A 23,286-nucleotide genomic window follows, 5' to 3' on the forward strand; every position below is an offset into this window, starting at 1 on the left:
CTTTTTTAAGTGCTTCCAAGGAACCATCACTTGTGGCCGATGACTAATACCTTATTCATAATCAGCTTAAACGTATTATCATAATTAAAGTTCAATTTTTGTCTTAAGTATAATGTGAGAAAAAACAATAGTCAGAACAAGTTTACCTCGCAAATCGTCACGGTAGGATTTGATGGTGCATCTCAGACGAGTGAGTTGATTCTATCCAGTATTGAAAAAAAAAATAGAAAGAGAGGGGGAGAAAGAAAAAAACTTTATTTCTAATTATTATTGTTATCTAACACTACGCGACATTAAATATGGTATATGTGGAGTAGTGTTTACGAAAGAAACTTCAAATGCGTATTATATCAATGTGTGTTTGTGTTAAGACGATAAAAGAAAACGCCCTGTATTTGTCTACAAGAGTATAAGAGTAAAAATTAAGTATAGTCTCTGGTACAACCAAGTGTTGATTATTTATCTACGTGTAATAAGAAAAAAGTTTATAAATGATTTAACCTTTCGTATGATAATGAATATCGGAAACCTACCGCTTGAGGTTATGTTAACTACAATTATTCCAATTATATTTTGAAAAGGTATCCCCGCGCCAAAATTGCCCAGTCATTCAATACTCATAATTTAGTTGTACATATCAGTTAATGAAACATTTCAGCAAAATCATATATTTTCATTGGTTACGCAGTTTATATAAAAATCACTCTGGTATGTTGTGCCAATCCTAAATAACACGGTATTTGGTCCAATTCATTCCTGATAATGGCTGATGAAGTAGAGGCACTTCGCCTTAATAATGAAGAAATTGAATATATGGAAGCGGAGCTCGATGGGGACGACGATGATGGTTCCGACGGTGTGGTAGTTCCAGAACTTCAGGGTACATTATCCAAGTGGACTAATTATATACACGGCTGGCAAACTAGATTTATTGTTCTCAAGAATGGTACTTTGTCTTATTACAAATCTGAACAGGATAGTGGATTTGGTTGCCGTGGTTCAATAAGCCTATATAAAGCTAATATCAAGGTAGGATATGTTAGACTTTTAAAACAGGGATGACAAATAATGTACTTATCTATATAATCTGTATATAGAAGCTGATATGGGAAAAAGATCACCATAAATTTCACCATATTTTAGCATGTTGGTCAAATCTGCTTTGTCCTCCCTGTTTTAGAACATATTGGACTTTATATTTTCCTAAATTAATAGTAAATGCATCCTTTAATTTTTTTTTTAATTTTGATTTAATTTAATAGGCACATGAATTTGATGAATGTAGATTTGACGTGTCTGTTAACGATTGCTTAGTATGGTATTTGAGAGCAAGCAATCCTGAAGAAAAGCAAAGATGGGTAGATGTTTTAAAATCATATAAGGTAAATCTCTTAATTAAAAGCATTTAGAAGAATATATATTTATATATATATATATCATTTATTGCTGTGCTTATATTAATGTAATTATGTATAAATGTAGCCAATTAATATAAATGGATAAAGATAATGTATGATTTTGCAAATGCATGAATAACATTTCAACTTTCAATGTATTTTTATTAAACAGTCAGAATCAGGGTATGGAAGTGAAAATAGTCTTAAACGTCATGGTAGTGCCATTTCTCTAGTATCGAACACACAGTCCACTACAAGTGCTGGTAGTTTTACTAAGCGTGGTATTAGAGGTTTAAAAGAAAAATTAGCAGAAATAGAAACTTTCAGAGATATTCTAATAAAACAAATTGATACATTACAAAAATATTTTGATAATTGTGCAGAAAATGCTAAAAATGCTTCTTCAAAAGGTATGGGCCTTTTTTTTTAATTTTACAATATTACGTATAAGTGGAAGAAGATCAGACGAATTGATACTCTTTCGATTGATGTAAATTTTATTCGTCATGATTTGCAGAAAATAAGATTGAAAAAAATTTAATCCGGCTGAACAGTCAGTGGATTTTAAAGGCGAAGCAATTACATTTAAAGCAACAAGCGAAGGAGTATTGGCGACATTGCAACATTGCATTGAGTTAATGATACAACGTGAAGATGCATGGCGTCGTAGATGGGATAAAGAGGTTGAAAAAAAACGAAAATTACAAGAATTGTACAAAACCTTAAAAGACCAAATTACCATGCATCAAAGCGACTCTCCAAGACCTCGAGTTCTCATTCATGGAGGTCCTGATTATGAGGTTTGATTTTTTTTTATTATCTGACCTATTTTGAACAAGATACTAGGACATTAAGTTTATCTTGTTACTTAAAATTACTCATTTTTAAAATATTTATTTAATTAATTGGATATTTCATCATTTGTTTACACATAGTATGGATAAAACGTGTGATTCATTCATTTAAATATTTGTGTCACTCTGTAGGTATATTTAGTAATGCTTCCTTTGTTATTTTTGACGGATGTTATTTGTTCTGCGATATTGTTCATTTTATTACGTCATTTATACGAAAAACTTTTATAGATGCTTACATATGTTCTGTAGTATTTTCATGTGTGTATTAGAAATTAAAACTTGTACTAATTTAGAGCATGAAATTAAAAAAATGTGTTGTTCCGAAGAAGTAAGTTACAATATTAATATAATATTCATATAGATAGAGAATATATTTTGTTATAAATAATTGACTTACATTTATATTTGCCAACTGTATAACTATAAATATTAATTTGAAAAATTAACAATTTTAAGGAAGGCCCACACAGTGCGCTTTGCGACGAAGAATTTTATGATGCAGTAGAAACTGGTTTAGATAAAATTGATGAAGAAAATCAATTAAGAGATCGTTTGAAACAAAAATCTGTCACCATTTTAACTACGCCTACTACGTCAGCAGTTAAGCATAGGCTTTGGCCTGAGGTAATTTAAAATTATTGTTTTAATTTATTTTTTATGAAAGTATAAAAGATATGTGTGAATAAGAATAATAACAAAAAATATTATAATTATAGATAGAGAAAATAACAATGCAACAGTTACACTATGCTAGACTTGGTGTAGGAGGTGCAGGAGGATGGCAATTATTTGCTGAAGACGGTGATATGCGAATGTATAGACGAGAGGAGGAAGCTGATGGTTTGGTAGTAGATCCACTTAAAGCTTGTCACGTCGTAAAAGGTGTGACTGGACACGAGGTTTGCGAAATATTTTTCGGCCCCGAATATAGAAGTGAATGGGAAGCTACGCTCGAAGATATGACTGTAGTAGAAAATATCTCCAAGGATACTTTGGTATTTCTACAAACGCATAAACGAATTTGGCCTGCGACTCAACGAGATGCCCTTTTCTGGTCTCACATACGTAGAGTAAAAGATGATCAAGATCCAGATTCACAAGATTTATGGATAGTATGCAACCACAGTACAGAACATTCTGATTATCCGGTTGGTATTATAAAAATTCAAGTGTCTAATACTTCTTTACAAATAATAAAATACAAATTATATTTTTCCAGACAAATGTCGGTAAATGCGTAAGAGTTTACTTGACAGTGTGTCTTGTATGTCAAACATTCATTGACCCTCCGAAAGATGAAGAAGAAATAAAACGGGATAACATAACTTGCAAAATAACATACTGTTCTGTCGGTATGTTTTACAACGTACTTTTACATAAATAATTTGAGACTGTACATATAATGAAAATCTTAATTTCAGTAAATCCTGGTGGATGGGCACCAGCATCTGTTTTACGTGCGATTTACAAGAGAGAATATCCAAAGTTCCTTAAACGTTTCACCAATTTTTGTATCGAACAATGCAAAAATAAGCCAATTACATTCTGAACGTGATTTATAGGATTTAAAACAAATTTTCTATACAATTCCATCTTTACACTTCATTCAAAGTGTCTTGGTAAGGTTATTCTATAAAATCTGCAAATCTCTTCTAATTGCAGACATTTGTGAAACACTTTTGGATTATATTATAAAGTGTTTTATATACTATTTTTTTTATTTGCTTAAAATATAATGTATATATATAATATAATATATATATACATACATACGGTTTAAGAAAACGAAAATGGAAAAAAAAGGAAAAAAAAGAGAAAAATAAAGTTATTATATTATTATCTCATCGATAATATCCAGAAGCGTATAAAAAGTTTATATGCTTCAAGAATCAACTGTATAACGTGTAGTATAATACACCATTCAAAACTAAAAAACTTTTGTCTTCACACACATGTACACACACACACATTATACACGATAGCATAATTGCTTGTTGTTTCATTGTTATACAGAATGATATTGAAGTCAAGTTGTACAAATGGAAAAAAAACAAAATTAAATACATATACATTTATCTACTGTTATGTCGTCTAATCCATATGAGAATGCAAAATTGTATAATACAAATTAAACTGTTATTTTTATTTATACATAAAAATGGTGTACATAGATACACAATATAAAGGTTCCCCCTCATATATGGCGTAATGCATAATAAAGACTGTTGTAGATTAATCATAATTTGGAATTATTTTATGTTGCCATTGTATTAAAAGCTATGTATAAAGGAATTCAAAATCAATTTAACCTTGTATATATTTCATTTCAACTATCATATTAAGAGGACAACAACAAAATATATCTGTAAAGATTATGCGTCTTGTCTTCTTTGCAAACAATTAATTTCTAAGATCTCAAAATTATCGTGGAAGACTTTTTAGAAGAAATACATTTACTTCTAATTATTTATTTAAGTAACAATAAAAATGAAATAAACACTGAAATATCCATCCTTATCCATAAACCTACTTTTTACAAGAACAATGTAGACAATTTTTTTTGACAATCCGTGTCTTTTGTAAAATGTAAGGAAACTTAAGAAAAAAAAATTAAAAAATGTTCTCCCCTCTTCTTCTATACTTTTATAAAATATTTAATACTTTAGAGTAATTAAATTATTAAATGCATGAGGTTTTATATCAACTATTACTTAATCGTAGTTTTATATTTTTTTTCCTTTTTTTATATTATACAATATAAATCGCTTATTTAATTGATTTATCTAAGTTTTTTTTTATTTTCAACCTATGAATAAATTACTATGATGTATGTTTATAGAAATAGAAGTAAATCAATCAAAGTTTCTTTTTCAATAACAATTTCAACTATTGCATCGATTATCAAATTTATTTGACCGAAGTTAGGATCTATAGGAAATTGTCGTCTTTCTTTTTTTCTTTATTATTTTGGCAAAGAAGCAGCTATATAGCTTCGATAATAAATGTAAAATTTGACTAAATGAAAAAAAATGATATTGATAAAAGTCATATTTATAAAATTCGACTTGTGGAATGCATATAAAAGATAAACTCCAGAGATTATGGATTGTTTTTTAAAATTATTTATACAGTATAAAATAATCGTGTGTTTCAAGTAAAAAATGTTCTATATTTTTTCATGATCCATCCGACTGTTAATTGTACTTAAAATAAAAATTCATTTAGTTCTTCATTATTCAATATGAAGAAATCTTACAGGTTGATTATATAGCTCTATTAATTGCACTAATCTGCATAACCAAAATAAATATTCTATTTGGCATGACATAGCCCTTACAGCAAACTCAAGCATTTTGTCTCTGTCTGTCTTAATGTTATCATTCAAGTAATTTGTAGTGTGTAAAACAACTTGACTATTTTTCATCACTTTTAGTCTGAAAAAATGTAACTTTTGTTTCCTGTTGCACCTTGCACTAAAATAGAATGTCCTTAAGATTCATAGGATCCTAATTTCTTTAATACACTAAGACCTTTCTCTTCGTATTCTTCTTTAGTTATCCATACGGAATCTCGATCCTTCGTTATTTCAGCTAATACAGCACCACCCATAAACACCATATCTTTACGTCGAGGTGAATCCTCGATTTTGATTTTAAATTTCTATTAAATGTAATAAGAAGATGATTATTTGTAGAAACCATATTTCGAGTGTAGAGATAATAAATATTGTAATTTACTTACGTTAAGCTTGGATGTATCATTCTTAAGAACTTTCTGTAAATAAAGTTGCTTAATCTCTCGTTCAAGTCTAGACGGAAGTCCTGGGTACATCGTACTTCCACCGCTAAGAACAATATGTTTGTACAATTCGCTTCTGATATCGATATCAGCTGCTTGAATTGTACTAAATACTAGCTCGGCGATTCCCTGAGCTTCAACGTTTATTAAACGAGGTTGAAACAATGCTTCTGGTGCTGAAAATCTTTCACCACCTACTTTTATCACTCGACCATCTGGAAGCTTAAAAAAACTATTAACAATGATGAACGAAAAAGTAAAATAATACATAGCATTCGACAAGTATTAAAACTTGAAAATATTTTATTTTAAAATTAAATAGATCGTTGAACTTACTGTATAAGATTCCACTAAGACAGTAGTTTCGCGAGCTAGTTTTTCTTCAGTTTCAATATTATATCCAATATAACATAATTTCTCTTTAAGCATTCTGACCGTTTCAAAGTCAGCAGAATGGTTGAAGGCATATCCGCGTAATAAAAGTAATTTTATTAAATACATAGTAATGTCACGACCAGCGATGTCTAATCGACGTGTCAAATGAGGCAAGGCATATTCCTCAAATACTGGACAAATATGTGTTACTCCATCACCAGAGTCTACCACAACTCCACTAATTAATCCTTGAGCATATAGTGTAAGCACAGCTTGTATCGCAATATATGTTCCAGCGAATCCATATTTTTCAAACATCACCTACAAGAAAATAATAAAAACAAAACTTTATTATGAGAACATAAGTAAGTAAATAATAAAAAGATAATATATATTTTACCTCAATCATTTTCTCTCTATTCGTGATAGGATTCATTGGCGGTTCAGTCAACAAAATTTTACATTCTCTAGGATTAATATTCATTTTTTCTTTTCCGAATGTATAATCCCAAACATGACACATATCCTCCCAATTTCTAATAAAATGTTACATTGTTTATAATGAAATAAATAAAAATAAGAGAGTAATTACATATTAAACTCTTTACACATACCTAACAATTCCATTTTGCATGGGATAACTAATTTCTAACATGGAACGAAGTTTACTCGCTTCATCTCCAACCATTAAGTCCTGTCATAATAATTCATCAAATGCGATTAATAGTTTTTTCAATGAATTAAAATATTAGAAACTAAGATGCAAAGATCATTGTTACTGTTGAGATAAATTAAATAGAAAACTTTAGATTATGAATGATCAAACATTGCACATGGCGCTTGTGGATGTTTGCTCACATAGTATTGGTATTTTACAAATCTTATTATACAATATTCAGACTCAAAAACTCGTATAATCTTATTCATTGTTATATGCCTATAAATTGCCAATCTAAGTTAATAACAAAAATAAAAATCATTGTAATATATTTTGTTTCAATTTATCCTGATCATAACTAAAATATGAATAAAACGAATAATATAAATGGAATGAAAATTACTTAATTTGATTAAATAATGTTCAAATTTGAAAAATGTATATATATTTAGGAATTATTTCAATTGATTAATTAATTATTAGAGATTACATCTCCATTTATATTCACTAAAAAAAGGAATTATTATTATAAAAATTCGGTAATGATCAATCAATGAAATAGATGTACAAATTAGCATCAAAAATACATTAAACTTACAGGCATGTTAAGCACATCCTACGAGAGCAAATGTAAGCACACAAACATATTAGATATTTTGTCAAAAGCACAGTATATACACACATACCGATGTACCAAAAATGGGCTAAAAAACCTAATAACAAATGTCTCTCCTATTTTCTTCTTTTGATAAATGTAGACAAGCAAAAGACTTTCAACAACAGCATCAGGTAGATGCATGAATATAACAAATTAATAAAAATTTGGATTCTCACAACATAATGTCGAGATAAATTAAAAATATTATAATAATTATATAGATAATAATAATCTTACATTTGTGAAATACATTCCTTTTTTTTTCAAATTTTTGTTAATAAAAGTCAATTTTGGTTAATAAGTTCAAACCCTTACATTTATATTTATGTCAGTAGGAAAATATAAATAAGCTTTTAAACGCAATCTTTTTTTTTTTTAATTTCATCGAGCCACACGTGGTAACATTATAAATTGACTTACACGAACACAATATTCTTGCTGAAAATATAATTTTAATATATTAATAACTTTATTTATTATATATAAATATATTTTCCAAAACTTAATGATTAATTTTTCTCTTTATAAAATTGCTAAGAAAAAAAGTGATAATAACGTCTGTTTGCTTGTAACTTTGCACGAGTATAAATAATCAGAGATAAATTTGCATTAACTATAAATCAATATTCTATTAATATCGATACAAAAATGAAGAAATCTGTAATATGTGTTTCTTATATTTAAGCATAATAATTACCAATTAATTTAACTCATTTTGATCATTATTTTTTACTGAATAAAACTGTAACGGTGTCTATTTGTAAAAATAAAATAATGGAATAATAGAAAAAGTGAAAAATAAAAAGAAAGAGTATAAGAAATAAGTAAAAAAGAAATAAATGAATAAAAATAAATTTAATCGCTTCCAATAAAAGCTAACTATAAATCATGTGTAGATATATGTTAATACACGTTTTAAATTAAGCGCATTAATATAAACAAAAGTAAAATATGTACCTTCACATCGATGTCTCCTATTTTGTTAACGGCCCTTATGATTGGACGTCCAACTATTGAAGGAAATATATGAGCAGGAAAATTTGCTCCTGCATATCCACATTTGACGAACTAAAATAATAAATCAAATTAGGAACAATGAATATCAGAAGAAAAATATAGAAATGTGTTATTTTTATATATTTATATAGTTAATACTTGATCAATGAGATGATCTAAAATATTAATATATTAATATCTATGTATTAAATATTCTTTCTATGTATATATATGTAGGACAATCCATTTAAAAAAAGGGAATTCTAAACAATGTTTAATATAAAAAAATATCATTTAGAAATATGCTTACCCCATTCCATAAATAATATATTAATAATTATATATATATATATATATAGAACAATGTGTTAAGAGACAAAAGTGGACTCAAAAAATATGTATTATAATAAATGACATAATTATATATATTCTTACCCCGGTTCCATTATCACAGACAATAATTTTTCTTCCCTTGCTATCCATTTTATAAAACAAGAGTCAAATACGTTTTGCAACCCTTCAATTTCTAAATTCAAATAATATTTATATCGCACATTCCGTGAAATGACTAATTCTTACAGTTTAATAGGGCGTTACCGGCATGACAGTATACGAATAAAGGAAATGTGATTACTGTACAATAGTATTTTACGATAAAATCCAAACAACAATATAATACCACTGGCAGATGTAACTTATCTTCGAGTAGGTAAGAGTGTGATTTACTTGATAGCAGATTTTTATCTTATCATGAAACAACCCATTGGTCTTAAACACAGTCTTAAGCTCATATTGAATTAGTATTATGCACCAATATTGCACTGTTGTAGAATAGTTGATTTTTTTTAAGTTCCATTTACAATGCATAAGCTAACGCGTGCATCTATAATCCCATTGGCTAGATTTTGTTCATTGTCTAATCGAATTATTAGCGGGAAATTTGAATTTGCGTGACAATATACAAATATCTTAAGATATTGAAATTTCAGATTTGTTTAAGTTTATTTTTTATACAATTTGTTTATATTTTTTTTATCTTGCAATTGTTTATTTTTTTAAATGTATTCAATGAAACTTCTGTATTAGGTTTGATATTTGTAATATTTTGTAATTTCTTGATAAAATAATTTTGAAAATTTGAAAAGTCAAAAACTTGAATGATGAAATTATATAAACATTTATTGAAATGGTTTAATTACGTCGTATAACCTCGATTATAGAATGTTTTCAATAATCGTCCTTGATTTTTTTTAAGTAACCACTTTTTCTAGTTAAATATCCATAAATATAAATTACTTTCCGTTGTATAATATTGCAACAGTTATAAACTGTTACAATAGAATAAGCGTGCTTTAAAACTCAACTTGTAGTTAACTGTTAAAGAATTCCCTTAAAATGGCCCAACCAATTGCTTATTTAACAAGAAAAGAATCAATATCCAGCTGTCACAGGTTGCACAGGTATCAATAATTTATATATATCAATATCTTTTTTTTATACTACAAAATTAAAAAAATAACAAGTATCATTTTTAATAAAATTTCACTTTGTATCGTCGTTATAGCCATCAGCTGAGCGAAGAAGAAAACAAAGAAATATATGGAAAATGTAATAATTTTTGGGGACACGGACATAATTATACAGGTAATTTCCATACTAAATTAATAATTTAATTTTATAAATACTACAACAAAAGTTTCAATAATTGCAGTTGAAGTGACAGTCCGTGGACCCTTAGACCCTAAAACTGGTATGGTTATGAATATATCTGATTTAAAAGTGTACATGAAAAATGTATTGATGGATAGACTGGATCATAAAAATTTAGACAAAGATGTACCTTATTTTAAAAATGTTGTATCAACTACTGAAAATTTAGCTATATATATTTTCAATGAATTGAAAAAAGAATTACCTAATCCAGATTTATTGTATGAAGTGAAAATTCATGAAACTGATAATAATATTGTTTATTATAGAGGAGAGTAAATGTTTCATCTGTTTCTTAATAGAAAAAAGGACCATTTAGAATGAAAGTGGTGTGTTCATTTAAAAAAAAATTGTATAAAACATCACAATTTTGTTTTCTAAATTTTTGTTAATTGGACTTACACCAATTTCATGATAAACTACTTAATTATAACGGTACAAAGCAAATAATATAATATAAATGATTAACATTATTTCCATAAACAATATGGAATGTATTAAGGCTTCTTAAATTTTTTCTATATAGTTTATATATTTTTTATATCTCATATTATGTGTTCTTAAGATTTAACATATTTAATATATATTTTTAATACCTTTATTAATCTTATTGTTACACGTGTATTATTTATATCGTTAATTTTAATACACTGATACGAATCTTTGACTTGTATATTATTTATATATCTATATATATATAAAAATCTCGTGTCACAGTTTTCGTTCCCATACTCCTCCGAAACGGCTTGACCGATTTTGATGAAATTTTTTGTGCTTATCCGGTATCTATGAGAATCGGCCAACATCTATTTTTCATCCCCCTAAATGTTAGGGGTAGTCCACCCCTAAACTTTTTTTTTCATTTTTTAGACAAAATTTGTAATTTCTATTTTTTTATGATACAGCATACAAAAATACATACAATCCTTAATTTTCACCCTTCTACGATCAACCCTTATTTTTTAATAGCTATTTTAGTAATTTAATCATTTTTCCTCTCCGGTCGATAACTGATCAATCGTCATTTATTTAGTTATTATTATCCCCGCCAGATGTTTATAGGTGTCACTTCTGACCCAGTAAACAGCACGGAGTAGGGATGAGAACGAAGCCGGTTTCCTTTATTTTTTACTCCCTACACAGTTGTCGGCCATCATTATTGTTTATGCATCAAGTGTAGTAGTAACGTTGACAATTATTATTTTGCTATCTCAGTGTAACTCTTATATTAACTTTTAATCATTCCTATTTTATCAATAATAATTAAATTATCAATTTTGAGTGTATTTTGCACGATTAGTTAATCAAGTGATTTTATAACCTCAAAAGTACTCAACACGTGACACGAGCTTCCAATAACAACGGATTTTGTGTTGTAAGTATACTTTTTTTTATTTATGTTGTTGATCTTATAAAAATGTAATTTTAATTTAATTTTATTAAATTATCAATTTTGAGTTCAAGTGATTACGTGACACGAGCTTCCAATAACAACGGATTTTGTGTTGTAAGTATACTTTTTTTTATTTATGTTGTTGATCTTATAAAAATGTAATTTTAATTTAATTTTATTAAAAAAATGTAATTGAACAATTAAGATTTTCATAGTTTCCAGAAAATCACAATGCCAAGAAAACGCAAAGGGGCTGATTTGAGCCGCAGTACAAGTAAAGCTCGAAAGTTGCGAAATAGCAGATCCGAAAGAACAGAAGAACAAATCCAGCAACAAAATACTGATGCACGTGTCAGAATGGCGCAATTGCATCAAGAAGAGCCAGAAGATACACGAGCTGAACGCAATGAAGTCAGAAGATTAGAACAACGAAAATCACGCCGTTTCACAGTCAATAGACGAAGAACAAGTGACCAACAACGACAACAGGTACATCGAGCATTTATATCTGATTCATTCCTGCGTCTAGCATTCCAGTATGAGCCCGATATTGAATATTATGCTCATTCAAAAGTGGTAATTGGTGCTATGGACAAGGAATGTCCGCATTGTCATGCTCTGAAATTCAAAAATGAGCCAGCTGGGATGTGTTGCACGTTAGGAAAAGTGCAACTACCTGAAATTGAAACACCACCTGAACCATTGAACGGCTTACTTATCGGCACGGATCCAGATTCTAATGTGTTCCTGAAGTCAATTCGAAGTTTCAATTCATGCTTTCAAATGACATCGTTCGGAGCAACAGAAATAGTTCGAAATACTAATGCAAATGGTCAACAATTCAATTCTACATTCACAATCAGAGGCCAAGTTTATCATAAAATGGGCTCACTGCTGCCAATGCCAAACGAACCACATAAATTCTTACAGATCTACTTTATGGGCGGCGAGGATTCCGAAAGCGCACTTGCCAATCGCGTGAATGCACGTTGTGATTATAATAACCTTGATTCACTTTATGCCAGGCGCATCGTCAGCGAGCTAGATGCTCTTTTTGAACGAGCACAACGAGTTGTTGAAAATATTCAAATCACATATGCACCAATTACAAAGCGATAATCACGCTATCGTCATTAATCCTGATAAAACACCAGCTGGAGAGCATATTCGTAGATTCAATGCACCCGTTGTTGATGATGTTGCTGGAATCATGGTTGGCGATTGTACAGCTGCACGAGAAATTGTGATTCGTAGAAGAAATAATAATCTTCAGTTCATTGCTGACACACATCGTTCATATGATGCTCTCCAATATCCGCTAATATTCTGGAAGGGACAAGACGGATATTGCATGAACATAAAACAACGAGATCCCGTATCAGGTACTTCATTGATTATTAATTTGATCATTAATCATTTAACAAAACAATTAAATTATTCAACGTATTAAATTTAAATTAATTTTTATGAACAAATATTACAGGAGCTGAAACAAACAAGAACGTTAGCTCAAAGGATTATTATGCGAACCGATTAATGATAGAATTAATTGTTTAATTAATGATATATAATTTTAAGGAATAAATTATAATAACTTAAAAATAATGTTTGCCTTTTGTTATTTTTATATTCCCTCATCATTCACAGCGCTCCATGCTTATTTCACGCATATACCACATTCTTACATACATACAATATACACACTCTAACATACATACATACTTACAAGGAGTAAGCTATTTTTTGTCTGGAATAAAAAATTATATACTGAATTTTATTAATTAATAAATTATCTTTGTTTTATCAGTTTTACGTTCTTTCATTTAACGATTTTTAAATCGATCTGATTATGAAAAAGTTTTCACCTCGAAAAAAGCCACAGCAACGCGTGGCCGGGGCACCCTAGTATATATATATTTAAATGTATATATATGTCTTTTCTAAGTTTTAAGTATGCAAATCTGATATTATATATGTATGTGTACATAATATATACTTACATATAAATAATATATACGTATAACTACAATATATATATATATATATATATATGTTCTTCTTATCCATGCTCAATAATGCAATATACTTTTAAAACATATAGAAACTTGCAATATAATATCATGCACATTTATGGAATACTATACGATAGTTAAATATCACAACATATGTTTTAGTATCATTGTAAATTATACATTATAAGTACAATATCAATTAAAGGAAATTTTCTTGAAGACGTTCGCTTTGAAATATTCATTTCAATTAGCTGAATGAAATACAATTTAATTGTTTATACATATTTAAGTTCAATTCTCAATTAATGTACTTACAATTTTATAAATAATCATACATTTAATAAGTTAATTATCACATTGTCTTTTTTTTGGACAAATTATATATGATAAAATATTTAAATAAATTTTAACAATTAAATTAATTTAAAAACGAATTTAAATAAAAGATTTTTTAAAAATAAAATTTCCAATATATACATATAATAATTAATTTAAATATAAGTAATCTCCATAATAACATACGTTATCCTCTCACATACTGTTTGATATAACAATCTTACATTCAGCTCAAATGTATAAGAACGGATTTTGTATAAAATAGATATACAAAATATTTTGTGTTTAGCACGCCATTATTGTTGTTCGTTTTTTAATCGACTACCGTTTTATTATTCGATAATAAATGCACGTTATAGCCTTACTGACATGATACTCGATGTTAATTATATGTTGCTGTTTGTATCAATTTTAACATAACTTTTAATTGTTACGTATGGTATACCAAGTTCGAAATCATTTCTCGGCCAATATCGAAGTATAGGCGATTGTTGTGGTCTTTCTTCCTTCACGGAAAAATAAGCAAAGAGTACTGCTGCTGTATAGCTTGCTATGAAAATGAATAGATGCCATAAGGCATGAAGATATGGGAAATTTAAATTTAACCAAGTATCACAAAACAAACGATCATTTAACCAACACGCGACAGCTAAAATCCAAACAGCAGCACAACGAAGACCCAGTCTGTAAACTCTCATCGATGTTGTTCTTTAAATAAAAATATGTAAATTCAAATTAACTGACTGTTAAACATGATAAAAAGATTTATAAATACAAAGCATACCTTTTAAGTTCTATTATCATAAAACCAAATGCTGGTATACCAAGGCTCATTAAGGCGAATGCATTTAATGCTGGATGTACCAATGCCAAACCAGTAGCGATTAATGTTGGAAAGGTAGCAAACATTGAAAAACGTTTTCTGTCATTACGGAAAACATTAGGAAAATATCTCCTTGGGAAAAACATACAAAAACCAGCCATATATACCCATAATATAGCTAACTCGTCCAAAAGCTGACCTGTAATAACAACGATTAACATTTTTGTTAATCAATAATATATTATATTTATTTTATTGATTTTAAATGCACATTTTACCTATTAAAGATAAAGTTGCATGAAAGTAGGCACTACTCACACCCACTATCATAAGTAGAAACCATATCACGTGAATTCCTGGATTTACAAATCTTCCATAATCACGAAAAAGATGCATTAATACAGGTGGAAGTAATAAAAATACTACATTACTCAACTGAAACAAAGAAAAAAAATAAATAAAGTTTGTTTCTACGAGTAAATAGAATATGAATGACAAAGAAAATGGCATGATGAAATGAGTCAACCTTCCTTAACTGATTGATGTACAGAATTATAGACAAAGAAAATTAATAAATAACAATATATATTAAATAAATTATATCACAAACCGTATTCATAAATTCTGCAATGCTTGGTGATATACTATAATTTCCTTCGCACCAATCTACTGGAGAACTTCCAGCTTCAAACGGTTTCCACATGTTGATGATGTTTCTTTGTTTCCAAATATAAAATCCTCAATTCTATTGTGCAGATTTTTCTAGTCCTTTATATTCATATTCTACAAATAAAACGTTATATTTATATTAATAATTATATTAAAATACTTAAATAATATTATATTAAGACCAAACAAATGTTTGACAAGACAATGAACAATTTTTTTTTACCAAAATATAAACTACCTAAACAAAGAAAAATTGCAAACTCGACTGAGTTGCATAGCCGGAACCTGATGCATTTATATATGCATACTATGTCGAAAGAATTTGACAAACAATATAAACAATGTCAGAAATGATTAAACGCATTGAGCTATTTCACAATTTATTTTTTACATTATTATATTTATTATTATTAATGTAATTAAATGTTAAAAATATTAATAACAATAACTCTTCAATGTTCTGAGTTTTGAGATGGTGCCAAGAACTGTCAAAACTATTGAACACTATTTATATATATGAATGTGTGTATATATCACGATTTCTTTTTTAACCAATGAGAGGTTAGGAATTTCTCTCTTTTAAGTCCTATTCATATGAAGAGTTTTGCTTTGGACTATACGATGTAGTTACATGAAAATAAGTTGTATCTGATATACGATTAATATAACGCATTGATATTACGGAAAGCAAATACGGAGATTTATTTACTAGGAATTTCATTAATTATTAAACTTTACAAATATGTAAGCAATATTAATTTTAATATTAATTAAAATATATAAGAATTTGATTGAGATTTTAAATTCTATACTGCGTAATAAATAACTTTTGTTTTGTTTAAATAGGTTATGTATTGCAAACCATGATATTTATTTTATTATAATAAATTTGATATAAGTTTCAATGTTTTATGAAACACAGTGTATTTATATATTACTTTTTTATAATAAAATTTTTTTATTTTCAATTTTTTAGGTCATCCTTAACGAAACCTAAGTCAGAAATGACGCCAGAAGAATTAGCAAAGAGGGAAGAAGAAGAATTTAATACTGGACCGCTTTCAGTATTAACTCAATCAGTTAAGAATAATACACAAGTTTTGATTAACTGTAGAAACAATAAAAAGTTACTTGGTAGAGTAAAAGCATTTGACAGACATTGTAATATGGTATTGGAAAATGTAAAAGAAATGTGGACGGAACTACCACGTACCGGTAAAGGAAAAAAAGAAGGTAACTAATATTTTACATATTACAAATGTGTGATATGAATTAGCCTTTTCATATGTTTATTTTTTTTAGGCAAAACCTGTAAATAAGGATAGATTTATCACAAAAATGTTTCTTCGTGGAGACTCTGTCATTCTAGTTCTTAGAAATCCTTTGGCAACAGCATCAGGAAAATAATTTAAACAATAGATTACCAAACAACTACATTGGATTTCGTTATACTAAAGAATAAATGTTTTAATATAAATTACTCAATTATGACGTTTATTAATTTATTGATAAACCAAATGCACCATTTCATGACATACATTTGTTTAAAATTTTGTAAGTAATGAAATAAAATTAATAAAACCTTTTTATAATTTATTTATTAAGAACCTTACGTGAAATTATCAATCCTTTTCAGCAATCGTTGTTAAATGTTTATCAATTTCTTGTTCCGTCAATACGCTATAAAAACAAGAAAAACTGTAGATTGTTATCAAATGATATATTTTTATAAATCATTAAAATATACAATTACCGAAATTTAGGATTGTCCTTGGATACCACACCAACCTCTATTTCTGTTGGTTTAAAATCAACAGACAAAACAGTTGATAAACAAGTAATAGCTAATTGAATAGTCTCATCAAAATCGTAATTTTGTTTCTTCTTTAACTTTTTCTCCAAATAAGAATTAGCTTCCGTTTGCTTAGCACCCACAGATATAGCTTTATATCCGCAGAAATAACCAGCCGGATCAGTTTTATAAATACACGGACCCTTTTCTTTATCATATGCAATAAGCATCATTGAACATCCCAACGGTCGCATTTCTGCATTTTGTGTGTATACCTGACTAATATCTGCGACACGTCGACATAATACATCTACTGGTATTTCATAACCATGTTTATATTTAAAATGAGCAGCTTCGTATCTTGCTCGTTGTACTTGAGATTTGCTATCGGCTATAAAAAATAAAGAATATAATTATAATTAATTATAATAAACCAAAGAACATAAAAAATACGAATTAATTTACCTATCATGCCTGTCATAACACAGCCAATGTGTTCTGTAAGTTGGAATACATGGGTAACACTAGAAGCATCTAATAACTTGTCCTGAAATGAAAAAGTTAATAAAAGTACATAAGATTTATGATTGCAGTTAGTTAATCTTATTGAAATATATGTGAGAAAAGAGGTTATCTTACAGGTACTTTCTTTTGTGTCGCGAAAACTGCAGTATCTACACCTTTTACTGCGACAGATGTCAAACCACCTTGATTAATAGCTTTAAATGCATATTCTGTAAAATACAAAAATAAATGTAAAAATAATCATTAAATAAGTTTGAAAAGTTCGAATACGCCATGTCATGACACAGTAATGTAAAAACTTGAAAGTTAATATTTTAACTTTAATTAAAAGTACAATAAATTTAGTATAGATTGTAGTTTTAAATCTAATTTTTTTTAATTACTTACCTACTTGATAAAGTCGACCTTCCGGCGAAAAAATAGTAATGTGTCTATCAAAACCTGCACTACTACCTCGCGCCATGTTGATATAATAACTAAATTTTCTTGGGTCTTCAATGAAACGTCAACTCATGCTACCAATCATTCCTTCTATAATTTCTACTTTAATATTTATTATAATTATTATTATTTTTTTATTTATATTTTAATGTATAATGTACAAAAAATATTGCATATTTTATTATCATACTTTTAATTCGTTATCATTTTTAATTTAACGTAAATCTTACTTTTGATTTAATTTCTGTTCACTAGAGACCCTTTAGGAGGAACGCGCCATACATATTGCTGGGGTTGCTATTGGCTGAAAATTTGGGGGGACAGCTTCAGATGCAACGCGCAGCCATGTTTATCTTTAGTATGTTTAAATAACGGCTGTGGTTAGTTAAAGTATGGAATACTTATAGTTTTTATTGTGATATTTATATTTAATTGTTTTTTTTTTTTTTTTTTTTTTTTTTTAGTAGTTTTCTATAAGTGTAAGTTTAATTTACTCATTTAATAATTACAAGTGTATAAATGTACAAACCTAACCTATAACTTATCGTTTGTTTACAGACTTATTGTTTGTGATAAATAATCATGGTATAAATATCATGGTTTTAATATTTTAAAACTAACGAAAATACTATCTAAAACAATAATAACCAAATATTAAAATACTGAATATAAAATACTAAAATATTTATCATTCAAATATTATACAATTTTTTTATTTTTCTAAAAATATATTTCCAGAAAGAAGCTTTTATTTATTTATTTTTTTTTCTTGAGGTTTGTTTACCCGGGCGCTCAGTCTCTGGACCATTGTGCCCGGGCCCCTTGCAGGGAAAACCTATGACCGTAGCGGTCCCGCGGGCAGCTCCGACTTCCTTGCAAAGCGCAGCAGTCTGGCCACCCCTGAGCCCACTAGATCGAAGTTGTTGGCGGTGGTCCCAAGGACATCATTTCTGACGTCCGCGAGCCCAACACATTGAGTTATGAAATGGAGGGGGGTATCCTCCCCTTCGCCGCACCTGCCGCAAACCGAGTATTGTGCAAGGCCCAGTCGCGTAAAGTGCTTTCTAAGGTGCCAGTGCCCGGTGACCAATCCTACAACCAGCCTAAATTGGGCTCGGTCTAGGTTGTTTAACTCGGTACCTAGCTTCCCCGAGGGCCCTCAAAATAGAGCCTTCGTGTGTCTCATGCCAGGGCTTTTCACCCAGAGATCCCTGAAGCGGTCCGTGGCCCACTTCTTAGACCTCCTCCGCATAAGCCCCTCTGACACGCTGATGTGGCATTGGTTTACCGGATCGTGCCGTGAAGCTCCAAGTCTGGCAAGCTCGTGCGCCCTTTTGTTTCCCTGAACGCCACTATGACCCGGCACCCAGAGCAACCTTACTCTGTTGACACTGCCTAGCCGTGTCAACAAGTCGACACAGTCCTTCACCAGCCCTGACTTGACCACGGCGCTGTGCACAAGTCTGAGCGTAGTGTTGCTGTTACTACAAATGTAAATATGTTTGCCATAATACCCCCTTTCCAGGATACTGTGGGCGCAGGCCCGAATGGCAAACAGCTCCGTCTGAAGAACAGAGGCGGTACCGGTTAGGGTGTAGGACAATTCGGTCCTAAGTCCTCCAGACCAGACCCCTGCTCCCGCGTTGGAACCCGCTTTAGCCTCATATGTATACCAGACGGGCTCTGCGGGTGCCAATAAATGATTTGGGTCCGCTGCCCATGACTGTCTGTCTGGAAAGAGGACCTCATAGTTGTGCTGGAAATGGTACTCCTTTGGGCATCAATCACCCCCAAGGCGGTTGACTTCTTCGAAGTCTTCCGTTCTTGACAGGATCGATGCGTGCCCGTAGGAGGCCCGCCTCCAGCTCCCACTGACTAGCAGTCTAAAGACTGCGCTTCTGGCTCTCTCCTCCGCTGCAATGTGTGGAGGTAAGATGTTGATCAGGGCCCCTAGAGCCAGGGTTAGGGTAGTGCGCATCGCGCCTGTAATTCCCAGCCCTGTTAGCCTGTAGACCCTGTCTAACGCTTTTCTGTTTTGAGCCCGCTCGACGCTGGGCCACCAAACTAGGGAGGCGTACGTCAATTAAGGGACCAGTATGGCGGTGTAAATCCACCTAACCATCCATGGTTTTAACCCCCATGTCTTTCCAAACATCTTCTTGCAGGGCCAGAAGGTATTAATAGCCTTCCTGGCCTGGTTGTCGATGTGGCTTTTTCAACTGAGCTTGCTATCGAGCGTCACCCCTAGGTAGCGAACTTCCCGGGAGAACGTCAGCTCAGTTCCAAATATTGAGGGAGGCCTTATATTGAAATGCCTCTTCCTCGTAAAGAGCACCATCTCAGTCTTATTCGAGTTCACTCTCAAAGACATTGACGTGCACCAATCCTGAACGATGTCGAGCGCTCTTTGCATCTTGCTCGACATCGTGGCCGGGTGATTGCCGGTGACCACTATGCAGATGTCATCGGCAAACCCAACCGTTTTAACCGCCAGCTCCCCGAGCCTACTCAGGAGCCCGTCGACAACCATGAGCCACATCAGTGGGGAGGTAACTCCACCCTGAGGGCACCCTCTGCCGACGTGCGCCCTGATGTCCGTCCCGCTGAGACTAGCAGTGATGATACGTGAGCGGAGCATAAAGTCCAACCACTGGACGATAGTGTCGTCGATGTGGAAATCCCTCGCTGCTCTGCATATAGCTTCGAAGGAGGTGTTATCGAACGCCCCTTCGACGTCTAAAAAGACACATAAAGTGGCTTCTTTCCTGTCGAGGGCATCTTCGATTTTGCGAACGAGGCCATGAAGAACCGACTCGACAGACTTACCCGCTTGGTAAGCGTGTTGCGATGGCTGCACCGACATCCTCGCCAGCGCTCCAACTCTTATAAACCTATCAACGAGTCTCTCCAGCGTTTTCAGCAGGAAAGACATCAACTGATGGGCCTAAAAGCCTTGGCTTGGTCATATCTGTCTTTTCCCGTTTTTGGGATAAAGACTATTTTGATCTCCCGTCATGGCTTAGGTACATATCTCAAGGCGAGACACGTTCTAAAGACACGGATCAGATGCTTGACTAGCCTATCCCCTCCATTCTGAAGAAGGGCGGGGAAGAGCCCGTCAGTCCCCGGGCTCTTGTACCCGTCGAACGAGTCCAGAGCCCAGCGAATCCTTTCATACGTTACCACTGCTGCAGCAGTGGTCCAGTCACCGGTCTCGTGGCGCGGAGCTCTCATTGAGTCGAGGGGTTATGCTCGACCTGACCGGATCTCGGGAAGTGTACCTCCAGTAGGTGGGCGAGAATGTCCTCGTGTTTCTCAAGCTGCTCCCCGTTCGGGAGAGAGAGTCCACCGAGGCTTGGTTGTGGGCCATTGGCGAGGACTCTGCGAAGTTTGGCCACTAAAGGAAGGGCCTGAACTTCAGAGCAGAATTTCCCCCAGGCCTCACGTTTAGATTTCTTAATGAGCTTCTTATAGGCCCTCTGCTCGTTTCTATAATTAGCCCAATCTTCAGAGCCATTTGATTTTAAGGCCTTATTTAGGAGGCGGCGAGAACTCGAGAGCAGTGAGCTCAACTCTTTGCTCCACCATGCTACTCTTGTCCTGTCCCCCCGTGTCCTAAGAGGGCAAGCAGCTTCGAAGGCCTGAGTGATGGAAGAGGAGAGTAAGCTCACTCGTTCCACGATCAAACCCTCAGTCCTTAATCCTCTGCCCATTCCCAGGAGCCTGCCTTCAAGATCCCTCTTGTAGAGAGCCCAGTCAGTGGCCCTTGGGTCTCGGTAGGTCCTGACGACGGGCTGTGCCGTCTCAGTCCTGAGCTTGAAGAGGATGCGGCGGTGATCCGAGAGTGAATCCTCATCGTCCACTCGCCACTCCTCAAGCCACCGAGCCACCCTGGGGGTGCCCAGTGTTAAGTCGATCACCTTTTGTCTCCTCGAGGTGACGAAGGTTGATCTGGATCCCCTGTTGAGGATCTCCAGATTCGACGACGAGAGGTATTCCAGCAAAGCCGTCCCTCTCTTATTTGTATTTGAGCTGCCCCATGCGACGTGGTGCGAGTTAGCGTCGCACCCGATCACAAGGTCCAGCCCTTCTCTGCGGCAGTGTTCCACCACGGCCCTCAGTTCCTCTCTAGGCGGATGTTTGGCCGAGTCGTAGGGGAAGTACGCTGAACAGACGATAAGGTCGGTCAGCCCACCACCCAACCTTAACCTAACCGAGGCCACTGCAAGGTCTCTGCTGCAGAATCTGCTTAGCCTCAGGGCGTGGTGCTTTTTGGATACAAAGACACACGCCCTTGGGCCGGGTTCGCATGGGTCATATACCAATGTCCCCATGCTGCGATCTATCCCCTTAACAAGTCCACCATAGATCCAGGGTTCCTGTATGAGGGATATGCCTGTCTGCTCCACTGCTAGGTTCTGGCTGAAGCTTTTATTACAATTATCGAAAATTGGGAATTGATGTTGATGCCATTTTATGAAGATATAATACCCAGGAATCCTAGCTGATTTATTAATATTGGAAATTAAAAACAAATTGTACGAATAATTAAAATAATTGTAAATATAATATATATAGTAGATAATTGTATTTATCAAAATTGTATAAATTCCTACAAGTTGTTTTGAAATTTCAAAATACTGTAATGCCTTTTATCAAATCAAACTTAATTGAATCTTTCTTATTGAATTTATAATAATTTTTTTGTGTAACCTATTCTATTTTAATATAAATTTTTAATTATCATTAAATATAGTTCATTTTTTTTCTGTATTTGATGCAATTCATTATTTCATAATTTTTTCGAACCAATTCACCACTCTACCCCCTACACTATTCACTATTA

At 32.1% G+C, this 23,286-nt stretch overlaps 7 protein-coding genes and 1 long non-coding RNA gene across 12 annotated transcripts; 5 read left to right on the forward strand and 3 right to left on the reverse strand.

The window, feature by feature from the left end:
* The first annotated feature begins 196 nt into the window (after positions 1 to 196).
* LOC149033005 (uncharacterized) lies at positions 197 to 1,349 on the forward strand. Its single transcript, XR_016176170.1, has 3 exons — positions 197 to 880; positions 976 to 1,029; positions 1,263 to 1,349. It is a non-coding gene; the product is annotated as an uncharacterized LOC149033005 (long non-coding RNA).
* Positions 1,350 to 1,667: 318 nt separating this feature from the next.
* Positions 1,668 to 4,557, forward strand: cert (ceramide transfer protein). The gene is made up of 6 exons (XM_015334933.2): positions 1,668 to 1,807; positions 1,915 to 2,197; positions 2,711 to 2,878; positions 2,971 to 3,402; positions 3,474 to 3,606; positions 3,676 to 4,557. Exons 2-6 carry the CDS (start codon positions 2,036 to 2,038, stop codon positions 3,801 to 3,803), a joined length of 1,023 nt encoding a protein of 340 aa, XP_015190419.2. The 5' UTR covers positions 1,668 to 1,807; positions 1,915 to 2,035; the 3' UTR covers positions 3,804 to 4,557.
* Arp2 (Actin-related protein 2) lies at positions 4,369 to 9,526 on the reverse strand. Of its 4 annotated transcripts, XM_089171352.1 has the most exons (9): positions 9,175 to 9,526; positions 8,701 to 8,811; positions 8,164 to 8,181; positions 7,684 to 7,701; positions 7,042 to 7,121; positions 6,828 to 6,963; positions 6,389 to 6,748; positions 5,996 to 6,274; positions 4,369 to 5,914 (listed from the first exon to the last, which is right to left on the reverse strand). In XM_089171352.1, exons 1-9 carry the CDS (start codon positions 9,220 to 9,222, stop codon positions 5,744 to 5,746), a joined length of 1,221 nt encoding a protein of 406 aa, XP_089027478.1. In that variant the 5' UTR covers positions 9,223 to 9,526; the 3' UTR covers positions 4,369 to 5,743. The 4 variants fall into 4 exon arrangements, with proteins under 4 accessions (XP_089027478.1, XP_015190421.1, XP_015190420.1 ...); XM_015334935.2 differs by lacking the exon at positions 7,684 to 7,701; XM_015334934.2 differs by lacking the exon at positions 8,164 to 8,181 and having other exon boundaries at positions 9,175 to 9,524.
* Positions 9,527 to 9,719: 193 nt separating this feature from the next.
* Positions 9,720 to 11,116, forward strand: purple (6-pyruvoyl tetrahydrobiopterin synthase purple). The gene is made up of 3 exons (XM_015332405.2): positions 9,720 to 10,199; positions 10,304 to 10,383; positions 10,451 to 11,116. The coding sequence occupies exons 1-3, from the start codon at positions 10,135 to 10,137 to the stop codon at positions 10,726 to 10,728; spliced, it is 423 nt and encodes a 140-aa protein (XP_015187891.1). The 5' UTR covers positions 9,720 to 10,134; the 3' UTR covers positions 10,729 to 11,116.
* Positions 11,117 to 11,140: 24 nt separating this feature from the next.
* LOC149033006 (uncharacterized) lies at positions 11,141 to 12,961 on the forward strand. The gene is made up of 2 exons (XM_089170976.1): positions 11,141 to 11,956; positions 12,058 to 12,961. The coding sequence occupies exon 2, from the start codon at positions 12,074 to 12,076 to the stop codon at positions 12,959 to 12,961; it is 888 nt and encodes a 295-aa protein (XP_089027102.1). The 5' UTR covers positions 11,141 to 11,956; positions 12,058 to 12,073.
* A 1,039-nt stretch (positions 12,962 to 14,000) lies between these two features.
* Positions 14,001 to 16,162, reverse strand: bwa (alkaline ceramidase). 2 transcript variants are annotated; one of them, XM_015335000.2, is made up of 5 exons: positions 15,921 to 16,162; positions 15,624 to 15,796; positions 15,292 to 15,448; positions 14,975 to 15,212; positions 14,001 to 14,898 (listed from the first exon to the last, which is right to left on the reverse strand). In XM_015335000.2, exons 2-5 carry the CDS (start codon positions 15,714 to 15,716, stop codon positions 14,577 to 14,579), a joined length of 810 nt encoding a protein of 269 aa, XP_015190486.1. In that variant the 5' UTR covers positions 15,717 to 15,796; positions 15,921 to 16,162; the 3' UTR covers positions 14,001 to 14,576. The 2 variants fall into 2 exon arrangements, with proteins under 2 accessions (XP_015190486.1, XP_015190487.1); XM_015335001.2 differs by having other exon boundaries at positions 15,906 to 16,162.
* Positions 16,163 to 16,274: 112 nt separating this feature from the next.
* On the forward strand, positions 16,275 to 17,267 carry SmD2 (small ribonucleoprotein particle protein SmD2). The gene is made up of 3 exons (XM_015335004.2): positions 16,275 to 16,426; positions 16,659 to 16,915; positions 16,985 to 17,267. Coding segments are annotated over exons 1-3 (276 nt in total). The 5' UTR covers positions 16,275 to 16,424; the 3' UTR covers positions 17,002 to 17,267.
* Positions 17,168 to 18,546, reverse strand: LOC107073995 (proteasome subunit alpha type-6). The gene is made up of 5 exons (XM_015335003.2): positions 18,387 to 18,546; positions 18,114 to 18,208; positions 17,940 to 18,021; positions 17,436 to 17,865; positions 17,168 to 17,362 (listed from the first exon to the last, which is right to left on the reverse strand). The coding sequence occupies exons 1-5, from the start codon at positions 18,460 to 18,462 to the stop codon at positions 17,305 to 17,307; spliced, it is 741 nt and encodes a 246-aa protein (XP_015190489.1). The 5' UTR covers positions 18,463 to 18,546; the 3' UTR covers positions 17,168 to 17,304.
* Positions 18,547 to 23,286: the final 4,740 nt, after the last annotated feature.

Source organism: Polistes dominula, unplaced genomic scaffold, assembly GCF_049000335.1.
Source record: "Polistes dominula isolate Pdom_NZ unplaced genomic scaffold, Pdom_raw_medaka contig_31, whole genome shotgun sequence".
NCBI lineage: Eukaryota > Metazoa > Arthropoda > Insecta > Hymenoptera > Vespidae > Polistes > Polistes dominula.